A 10,949-nucleotide genomic window follows, 5' to 3' on the forward strand; every position below is an offset into this window, starting at 1 on the left:
AAAAAAAAAAAAAAAACATAACACATTACCCGATTTTCCCTAAAAGTAGTAACTATGCAAAAGGCAAAAAAGCAGGCTTTTGCCCAAGAATGATCGAAGAGGACTTCAAAGAGCTAAAGATCTTAGCTATCCAACTCATCCTTGATTTTTGCGAAGTGAGTCTTGCACAAAGAATAATAAATACAAAAGCAAGCTACATTCATGTCTAAGATGGCACCGTAACAGATGCCACCGGAACAGGAAGAAAGGAGCCAGTATCTGGCCTATGTCATGGGGGGGTAGCACTCAGGGGAGAAATCCCACGGAAACCTTGATGAACCAAGGCTGTGCTTAGCGCTGCTGCAATGAACTCCACCCTGCTGACAGGTACAAACAAACCTGAACAAGGCAGAGCCACAGACCTTCCTTCCCAGGGAAATACTTCTAATGCAGGACAAACCATTCAATCATCCATCTTTAGGATCAAAGACAAAACTAAGTAAACAAAAACTTTAAAAAGGAGAAAAGTGTGAGGAGCTGGCAAGGTCCTGAGTGAATGTGTATTTCTAACATGAGCATGGGGCTGCATCAGGGACCCAGAGCCCAGGGACTCATGGGAATGGCATGGCCTTCCTAGTCCCCCGAACTTGAGCACTACTCTTAACAGGGTGTACAGAAAGAACCAAGAAATGATGCCCGCAGCCTAAAACTGCTCCCCTGTGGAGTCCCCCTCCCAAAGGTAGCTAACCTGCCTCCTTCTCCTCCGGCTCCTGCTACAGTGCAGAGCTCCCTAGCCACTGCATTCTAATGCATTTCCAGCAGAGATCCCTACCTACCAGGTCCCCACTTTCCTAAATGTTATCTGTCTTTTCCTTCTTTTCTGTCACCTCAGTCAGGTCAATCTGAAACTAGTAAAGGTTATAACAGAAAAGTATAGTTTCAGGCAAGAAGAAATGCTTTATAACTAACAGCTTACTCAAACTGCCACATTCTACTCCCTGGCCCCCATAGGCTTATTCAAACATGTGAGTCTATGGGGGCCATACCTAGCTATAATACAAAATATAATTAGTCCAACTTCAAAAGTCCCAGAGTCTATAACAGTCTCAGCAATGTCATAAGTCCCAAGTTCAAATCTCTTCTGAGATTCATGCAATTTCTTAATTGTAATACCTTTTATAAAATCAAAATTTAAAAAACAGATCACATACTTCCATCATGGTTTGAATATGCTTGGCCCATGGGAAGTGGCACTATTAGGAGCTATGGCCTTGTTATAGGAAGTGTGTCACTGTGGAGGCGGGGCTTTGAGGCCTCCTATATGCTCAAGTCTGGCCACTGTGACACAGTCTCCTCCTGGCTGCCTTTAGACCAAGAATTTGGAATAGAATTCTCATCTCCTCCAGCACCATGTTTTTCTGGATGCTGCCATGCTTCCCGCAATTACAATAATGGTCTACACCTCTGAAACTGTAGGCCAATTACATGTTGTCCTTTATAAGAGTTTCCTCGGTCCTGGTGTCTCTCCACAGCAATGGAAACCCTAACTAAGACAGGATCCAGCATTCTCTTCTGGCTTCTGTGTCTGCCCACGTGCACACACACATGTGTACACACAAAAACCCATAGCTAAAAATAAGATAAAAATTTAAAAACAGACCCTTTCCTAGTTCCCCATTTATTCTTAGGCAATAATATCCTTTCCAACAATCTTTTCCATGATCTGTTCTATATAGAGATAAAAGGCTTTAAATCTTAGTATTCAGTTTATCAGTTCACTCCAAATACTAAAAGAAACTAGGGTATGTTTATGATGAAGGTAGGACTCAGTAATTCAATATCATATTATTCTCTTTATAAAACGTCACCTGTATTTGCCTCAGCTATAATAGGGCACATAGGAAAAGTCTTAAATAAAATAAAGTGTAAGACTCATGTGGTAGGTAGCATTGAACTGACACAAGCTGTACAAACTTTAGAACAATTTTACACTGAATTAATGTAGCACATTACACATTCTCCTCAGAAGTACAAGTAGATCCCACTGTGTGAAACATGGTACTCATTCTCTAGCTCGCCTGAGTTTTCCAGCCACAACTGGCCATAACTTGTGGCCAGATGGTGCCCAAAATGCTCACCCCGCTGACACCATCCAACCAACCGGCACCCAAAATGCTCACCCTGCTGACACCTGCTGTCCTTTCCATCTCTTACCTGATAGTGTGCCTGGGCTTGCTGAGCGGAGTTCAAGGTGACATTGCAGAGTTTGCAGAAGAGGGGCTTACACAGCTCCTCCAGGGCAGAGTCTGGCTCCCCTCTCTTAGCTAAATCCTCTTCCCCCGCCAGAGGCAAGGATGCTTCCTGCCCAAAAGCCTTCTGTGGCGGGAGCTGCAAGGTCCTTGTGGACCTGGCAGCCACTGACATAGGAGGAGAGGTTGAAGGCCGATTAGGTAAAGGAAGCCAGACCTGCTGCAAAAGAATCATCGGGCAGGAAAGCCACAAGCATAATCCCGTGGGTGACAAGGGATGGAGTCTTCAAACCTAAAGCAGCCAGGGAAGAAAATTAAAATGAGAGCTCAGCAACAGGGAAATGACACCAAAGCCACTTTTCTCTCCAAACCCTCCTTGGGGGCTTCTGTCCTTACTCGTAGCCCAGCAGACGTCCCCTGCCTGGTTATCCCCACTAACATAAGGCCTTGCCCTGAGAACAGCTTCGAGATTTGCCTTTATTTTGCTTGGCTCAGTTCCAAACGTCATCCCTCTGGCCATGGGCATCAATTAGCAGCACTGCATCCATGAGCGATTAAGCTAAAAAGTCACATGGCTGGAACTGGACATCTAAGGTCATCCAGACCCCTTCCTCTGGAGTGCCGAAACACTCTTAATGGCAATATTCATAACCCAGACAACAAACAAGCAAGCAAACAAGGGGAAAGCTACCAGGTAAGAAACTCTCCCACCCAAAGGATGTCAACGAGTAGAAGATTATCACCTCTAAGAATTTCCTTTCCTCTTTTCTTTATTTTTTTCCTTTTAGGTATTTTGTTTGTTTATTTTTATTGTGTTTGTGTGTGCTTGGGAGTGTGTGTGTGTGAATGCACATGCTCATACGCCACAGCTCTTCCCACCTTTACACACATGTGTGTACCTAAGAGGCAAAGCAGTATTTTACCCACCAGCAACCTTTTCTCTCGGTTTTTTGTTTGTTTGTTTCATTTTGGTTTGGTTTGGTTTTTGGTTTTTCAAGTCAGGGTTTCTCTGTGTAGCCCTGGCTATCCTGGAACTCACTCTGTAGACCAGGCTGGCCTCGGACTCAGAAATCTGCCTGCCTCTGCCTCCCAAGTGCTGGGATTAAAGGCATTCGGCACCACTGCCCAACAGGTGTTTGTTTGTTTGTTTGTTTGTTTTTAAAGACACGGTCTCACATAGCCAGGATGGCCTCAAATCTGCTATGTTGCTGAAAAAGGCGTTAACTCCTTTTTGTTGTTGTTGTTTTTTGTTTGTTTGTTTGTTGGTTTCTCTTTGTAACACTGGCTGTCCTGGAACTCACTTTGTATACCAGGCTGGCCTCGAACTCAGAAATCCGCCTGCCTCTGCCTCCCGAGTACCGGGATTAAAGGCGTGCGCCACCACCGCCCGTCGAACTCTTTTTTTTTTGAAATGTCCAAAAATATAAACTATTTTCTTATACTTTAAATTCTGTAGAATTGCTAAATAAATAATAAGCATAGGACCTGTGAGACTTATAACATGAAAAATATGTTTGACAACACATGAATTACCCACTTTACCTCTTTATCTTCCTGCCTCAACCTACTAGCTGCTAAAATCACAGTGCTGCACAGCCACACCCAGCCACTAGTCAGGTATTTAAGCATTTCTACCACTTGTTGAAAGGTGGGTGAAATCTAGAAACAGAGCATTAAAATGTAACAGATGTAAATCAATTGATATTTCCAAGCAAGCAACAGTAGCTAAGTAACTGAGCCAGAGGTTCTGGAAGGCAGAGAAGACAGCAACAGCCTATGGGCCTGAGATGGCACAGATGTGCTGTTTGGAAGACAGAGTTTTGTTTTGCTTTTGTTTTTAAGTTGAGTTAGTTATCAATATTTAGAAATCAAAAGTTTCACAGAATCTAGTAATGAAAGGATAATCTGACAACACCACACCCACCTCCTCCACCACGCACAACCAGCTATTTGGTGCCAAGCATACTCCATACCCAGGCCAGCCTCCTCTCGGCCCCCTCAACCCTACTCAGGGCATTGACTTAGTGTGATGACTCTATGTCATCCAGTCTTAGACTATAGCCCTTGCAAAATCAAAATGTAATCTCTATTAGGAGGTAAACTACCTATTCAATAAAGCATCCAGATTGAAAAATATTCAACCAATTAATGGACCACACTACCCTAAGCCCTACCTACAGTGGTTATCAGTTGTCGACTTGACAGGATCTAGAAGTACCTAGAAAAGGAGTCTCAATGAGGAGTGATGCAGGTTAGGTTGGGTGTCAGCATGCCTATGAGGGATTTTCTTAAGTAGGTTGAGGTGGGAAGACCCACCCTAAATGTGGCTAGCACCCCTGTGTGGGTCCTGGACTGCATCAAAAGGAGACAGAACTGAACACCAGCACTGCTCTCTTCTGATTGTGGACCTGATGTGACCAGTTGCTTCAGGCTCATGTTGCCTAGGCTGCCCCACCATGATAGGGGTACCTTGAACTCTAAGACAAACCCTTTCTCCCTTAAGTTGCTTTTGCCAGGATATTTTATCATACCAACAAAAAAGAAACCAAGACTCTCTCTATTCTGTTTTCCTCAGAATAGATCCACTATGTTCCACTCCCTCTATATCTTTATCCCTGATTCCTTCTGCTCCCCGATCAGATAGCATCTTTTAGTTCTGACTACTAAAAAAACACCCCACAGTAAATACCATTCAAATTTCTCAGATTCTAATTATCCAAATTAAAATCTTATTTCAAAGTCTATACTTCCAGTCAGATGGTAGTGACACACACCTTTAATCCTAGCACTTGGGAGGCAGAGGCAGGCTGAACTCTGGCTTCGAAGCTAGCCTGGTCTACACAGTGAGTTCTAGGACAGCCAGGGCTATGTAGAGAGAATATGCCTCGAAAAAAAAAAAAAACAAAAACAAAACCAACAACAACAACGAAGTCTAACATCCATCCTGTTAGGAGTATTGCTTAAGCTCTTTTTTTTTTGGTCAACAGAATGCGGTGTCTTCGGCTACTGAGCTTCCCTGTCTTAAGATGTGTAGGCTAGGACACTAACAGACTTACTAAAATGACTCAAGGAAACTTTAAGAGGGAAAAAAAACACATTTGTAGACACACAGTGGAGAGGAGCCACTGACTGGGAAGTCATTCAGTTAAGAGTGGTTAGTCTTAATATTTAGCAACACTTTTCATTAATCATAATAGCTAGAAAAGGATAATGATCAACTACCCGTATCTCTGGAAACACAAAGAAAAGTGATACAGATTTGATACATTTAAACAATAAGTTTCTCTGAAACAATATTACTTCTCCCAACTAAGACATTCAAAGAGCAAAGATGATTAGGGCTACTGGAGGCAGGGTAATGAAATCATCCGTTTAAATAGATTAACTACTTAGATATAACGGACCATGTCATTGTGACCCTAACTTGTCATCCAGATTCTCTGCTAGATCACAGAGAAAGGACAGGGCAGGATATCAAAACATCTGGATATAGAAAATCAACAATATACATAGAGAACCGAATCAGCCTGCTCCCAAGACATGCCTGGGCTTGTTTCTCACATGCTTACTCCCACCTGATGAAACCCCAGCATGCGTGCCCCCAGGATCATGCAGCAGTCCTGCAGAAGCAAGGCCCTCCTCCCAGCAGAGGCACAAAAAGGCCTTATTCCAAAGCAAAACACTGGCCAGCCAGGGTGGTGTTTACAGTGCAGGTTTACCTATTATTACATTTTATGTTCATAATGTTCAAAGAAAGAATAGAGACCTCAAAAATACTGTTAGATTTAATAATCAACATAAGGCTAAAAAAAAAAAAAGCCCTCCCCCAAAAGTCTATAGGTGACAATCACAACAGGTATTACATTTGGGTAAAAATAAATAAATAAATAAATAAATAACTCTAAAAATAAATAAAACCAAAGCTTCAGTGAATACTCAAGCTGAAATACAGAGACTCAAAAACATGCTCGGATCCGTTCAAACTGCTGCATTAATTTAAGAGACTAATTTAGAAGCTGTTATAAAAATACTTCTCAGATCTCAAAATCCATCCGATTGGACGTGTGCGATGGCAGACACGAAGGATGCACAGCGCTTGATGTCCTAATTTGGAAGGGAGCTCAGAGACACTAAAGAAAATCACAGCTCCACCATGTACCGGTCTGAGGGAAATGAATGACCACAGCACACGTTTCCACGGTTGGGCTGGGGCCTACTCCTCACCGGCTGTACTGCAAACAACAGCCTCCCCTGAGCAGAAACAGACCAGGGGCAAAGAAGAGAATCCAGGAACAGGTTCCTGGCGTCCGGGTAAAGTAGGGAAGGCTACCCCTGGGTATTCCGGAGAAGACAAGACAAGAGAAAACCTTACTCAGAGGTCACCAAAACGTGGCAGGCAGAAAAACAGCCCTGGCAGGCTGTTTTACATCACAGAAGAAAGCTTAGAAGGGGAGGAGGCCTTGGCGACCCAGGCTCAGCATCTAGGACTCAAAACTGCGCCCCTGCAGCATCGCCCCCGCGTGTGCCATTCCCGGGCTGGGCAAGCTCACACGCATTCGGGTCCCGCGAGGATGCCGGCCGGGAGCACCGAGTCGCCGAGGCGGCTGTGCGAATGGCTGCGGGATCGGGATCGGTGGCCCGCTGGACGCCGCGGGCGAGGCTGACACGCGCACACGGACGCAACCGAGCGGACTCGAGGACCGCACTCACCGGAACCGTCAGGCCGCAGCCGCCCCGCCACCCCGCGCGCCGCTGCCCGCTCCAAGACCACTTTCTGCGCTCGCCGCCGCCGACCGGCCGCTCCGCTGCTGGAGGCTGATTGTCAAAAGTCGGTCGGAGCCGAGCCACCGGGAAACAGCTGCAGGAAGTGACTGCGGAACCGGGAGGCGGCGGCACCGGCGGCGGCGGCGGCGGAGGAGGAGGAGGCAGGGCTCCCGGCAGCGCTACTGCGCATGTGCACGGACAAGCGGCTGCTCCCGCAGACCCCGGACGCCGGGCAGGTGCTGGACGGCGACGCGAAAGGGTACCCTACCCTGGCCCTGATGGCTCCTCGGAGCTGCCCCAGCCTACCCTGAAAGCGATGAGGGCAGAAGCTTGGCACAGCCTGGTAGGAGGGCGGAGGTTCTTCTCCTCTGAGACCTGGAAACTGCACTCCTTGCGCCTCCGCCCAGAAACATTGGAAAGGAGCCCGCTCACCGGCAGGACCCGAAGGACTGCAGAAGTCCCCGGGATACCTTCAAGAGAGGCGCTGGATTGAAGCCTTAGCTTGTTCTACCGGCTTGTTTCTTCTGCAAGTGAATACTTGTATAGTGGCTAGGGGTTTCTCCTTGGATAACATGACACAAATTTTCCATATTACGGGCAGAGTATGGTTTCGCAGCATCAAGTACTTTCACATTGTGTGTGGTTATTGTGTAAACCATAAACTAAAATGCCAAGATCTAAATACGGTGAGCCTCAACTCTGCCTAATAGCCTGCCAATTTACATAGGAATGCAAGGATATGACTGGAGCATGCTCCAACAACCAGGTACGGGCTTCGAGAATTCGAGGACTGTTCATCAGACTAGGCCAGTGTGCACCCGCCATTGGGAAGAGTAATCCACCGCACAGATGAGTTCAGTGCACGTGCCGTATATGTGAAAATACCAAATGGCTTCATTGTTTTTAAAGCAGCGGGGTAGAAACGCATTTCTCAGCCCTTTGTCAGAACTTTGCCATTCACTCTTGTTAGCTGGGACCATGCTGGGCCCTGGCTGGCCTTTCTCATCTGACAACCGTCATCCTCATTTTCACCCACATGTCCCGTCTTATAAAATAGCTGGCAAAGGCAACGGAAGAAAAATTAATTTTGGCTCGCAGTTTGATGGTACAGTCCATCACAGCAGAGAAGCCATGAGGGCAAAAGTGGGGCAGCTGGTCACAAATGCCCATAGTCAGGAAACCGGGAGGAGCTGCTCGGTTGCTTTCCATCCACGAAGCCGCCCACACTCAGGGTGAGTCTTCCCTCCTCGGTTTCTAATCCAGAAACACTCCTATTGACAGTCTGTACTATCTATCACCGGCCCATAGTCTAGCGTTACCTCTGTGATCTTGCACAGCCTGTCCTTGGTGTTAAATGCCTTTCTCCCTGTCCATCCTTGCCCCCTGCAGCTTCTCCTACAAGCAACTTCCATGGCCTCTCGGGCCACTGCATGATAACAATCTCCATTCCTCACATCGGACTTATTACATATACTACTACCTTAAACTCCCTGAGTGCAGAAAGAGACCGGTCTTGGAGTCTTCCATTTATATTTTATAGTTTTATGTGTATTTGCATGTCGGAATAAAATCTAAAAGCTGAAAGTAGGGGCTTTACCCTCTAGCTCATACACATACATACACTCGGTGTTCCATATTTGCTGTCCCTGATCCTACAACTTACTTCAAACAGCTCAGGCATTTCCTTCTCTGGTCCAGGAAAAAGCAAGTAATCCCAAGATACTTGTTTCATAGAAATGTAAATCTCATGACAGAGAAAATGGCCCCACAAATTAGAGCTTTTGTTGTGAATCACTAGGTCTTATGAGATTCAGTAGCCCCCCTCAAATAAATAAATTTTTAAAATAAAATAAACGAAAGAAAAAGAAACAGGTCATATTCACCACCTTTACTAAAGGACAAAAACAAATCTCAATGACTTGTGGCTGAAACCTACTTTTGTAATTGTGTGTTGCTGGTCTGTTATCAGAAGGCACACCTCTATGGGACTTGAAGCACATGAGAGAATCAAAATCGATAGTGGAATGTCACATTGTGACACTGATGTGTTATGGCCCATTCACACAGATTTCAATGGCCAAAGCCACTTTTGTCACTAAACCTTAAGCCAGTGCAGCCATCTCTGCTTTAATAGGCATCTGGCACAATGATGGGTCATACCAAATAAGAATGCAATCTGGGGCCAGCAAGATGACGGTAGATAAAGTACTTAGCCACTGAGCCCGGTAACCCCAGAACCTGTGTAATATAAACCAGGTGCAGTGACTTGCTTCAGTAACCCCAGCATCCCTGTGGTGAGATGCAGAGCAGAAACAGGAGAATCCCCCACAAATTCTCAGACCAGCTGGGCTGGGGTATGCACCACAGTAGGAGAAACAAGGGATGCTGCAAGGTGGAAGGTGAGAAGTGACTCCCCAAAACTGTCCTCTGACCTCCACAGCAGGCCTGCATCCTGCATAGAGGACTAGTAACCTTAATAAAATTTTAAGAGTATAACCTGACACAAATATGGGCAGTTAGTCTTGTCGCTTAGAGGTATTGTTATAAACCTCAAGAAAGACCTCATGTCTGCCCCCTCCCCCAAAAGAAGATTCTGAGGTTGCCTGGGAAGGAACTGTGGACCCAGAAGCAGTGGAACTCCTGCACAGACCTTGAGATCTACATCTCAGACACCTGAGCCTACACAACAGGAAGATGCAAATGGCAGCTAATCCCAGTGCTTGGGAGGCAGAGGCAGGCAGATTTCTGAGTTCGAGGCCAGCCTAGTCCACATAGTGAGTTCCAGGACAGCCATGGCTATTCAGAGAAGCCCTGTCTTGGAGAAGGAGAAGCGACAGGAGAAAAAGAAAGAGGAGGAGGAAGAGGAGGAAGAGGAGAAGGTCAAATTTATTTCTTTAGCACCTGCAGCCTTAAAACCCACTCATAGTAATTGCAAGAGGCAATAGATAGCCAATGACCTTACAGCTCAGAGTGAGGGAAAGACAAAGCTGAAGGTACAGATCAGTCACCCCAAAGCAGTGGGCAAGATGTAAACTGTTGGGGCCAGAGCCAATGGGGTGCAAGATTGTACCTACGAACCCATTACAATACCTCTCCTTGCTGCCTGTTTTCCACCCTGCTCCTGCCCCTCTCAAATGATTCCCAAGCCCCACTCAGGGGGCAAAGGAAGTAGATCATTTGGAAGGGATTACTGTTACCAGAGCTGTCTTGAGGGCAAAAGAGATTTTTAAGGAAGAAAAGCACACGGGGAATGGCTACAGTGAGGTTTTCCCAGGGGAAGAAGAGGCTCTCAGCATAAGACCCATTACATTTTTTTTTTTTTTTGTCTTTGAGCCACGGTTGTACTAATATTCTGAGTGGTGAGATCACAGACATGCACCACCATGTCCAGTTCCGTTATGAAGGAGAAGAGGAGGAAAAATCATTTCACAAATCCTCGAATTCGTTAGCTGATTCAGCCCAAGTAGTACATTTGCATGGCCACAGTTAATTGAATAATGACTACCAGTCAACAAAGGCCTGGATGAACAGGAATGCCTGTCCCTCTATTCATTAATAGGATTACAGTGTCTGACAGTTTTATGTTCTCTCATAATGTAACTGCTATATAGGAAACATTGAATCAATTCGGAGAAAACTCCAATCTTAAAACAAAGTTAAAGGATCTGCAGAGAAGGCTCAGCAGTTGAGAGCACCTGCTGCTTTTGCAGAGGACCAGGGTTCACTTCCCAGACCCAGGTGTTGGCGCCCACCCATCTGTAATTCCAGTTCTAGAGAATCCAGTGCCCTATTCTGGCTCCTCAGGAAATAAGCACGCATGTGATGCACCTACTTTTGTGCAGGTGAAGCATGTAGCCGGGCAGTGGTGGCTCACGCCTTTAATCCCAGCACTTGGGAGGCAGAGGCAGGCAGATTTCTGAGTTCGAGGCTAGCCTGGTCTACAGAGTGAGTTCCAGG

The 10,949-nt window shown here is 45.9% G+C and overlaps 2 protein-coding genes across 5 annotated transcripts in view; both read right to left on the reverse strand.

Moving 5' to 3' along the window:
- Zmat3 (zinc finger matrin-type 3) overlaps positions 1-7,025 on the reverse strand; it is a 25,000-nt gene extending 17,975 nt beyond the window's left edge. For 2 of the 4 annotated variants that reach the window (XM_029475527.1, XM_029475524.1), the window contains exons 1-2: positions 6,939-7,025; positions 2,194-2,520 (exon numbers count right to left, since the gene is read on the reverse strand). In XM_029475527.1, coding sequence (XP_029331387.1) covers positions 2,194-2,463 — 270 coding nt within the window. In that variant the 5' untranslated portion in view covers positions 2,464-2,520; positions 6,939-7,025. Of the gene's footprint in view, positions 1-2,193; positions 2,521-6,600; positions 6,670-6,778; positions 6,862-6,938 lie in introns of those variants that run through there. The other 2 variants (XM_029475525.1, XM_029475526.1) reach the window with 2 other exon arrangements.
- Positions 5,195-8,439, reverse strand: LOC115030612. The gene is made up of 2 exons (XM_029475180.1): positions 8,312-8,439; positions 5,195-7,462 (listed from the first exon to the last, which is right to left on the reverse strand). Exons 1-2 carry the CDS (start codon positions 8,437-8,439, stop codon positions 7,051-7,053), a joined length of 540 nt encoding a protein of 179 aa, XP_029331040.1. The 3' UTR covers positions 5,195-7,050.
- Between the last annotated feature and the right edge of the window lie 2,510 nt (positions 8,440-10,949).

The sequence above is a fragment of the Mus caroli genome, chromosome 3 (genome assembly GCF_900094665.2).
Source record: "Mus caroli chromosome 3, CAROLI_EIJ_v1.1, whole genome shotgun sequence".
Lineage (NCBI taxonomy): Eukaryota > Metazoa > Chordata > Mammalia > Rodentia > Muridae > Mus > Mus caroli.

Bases quoted from the DNA above. Each gene is read 5' to 3' on its own strand.
- LOC115030612 (XM_029475180.1), bottom strand. From the start codon at position 8,439: ATGGAGATTGTTATCATGCAGTGGCCCGAGAGGCCATGGAAGTTGCTT. The intron at 7,463-8,311 runs GTAACGCTAGAC...CCTCTCTTGAAG, and splicing joins GGCTGTGCAAGATCACAGAG to GTATCCCGGGGACTTCTGCA.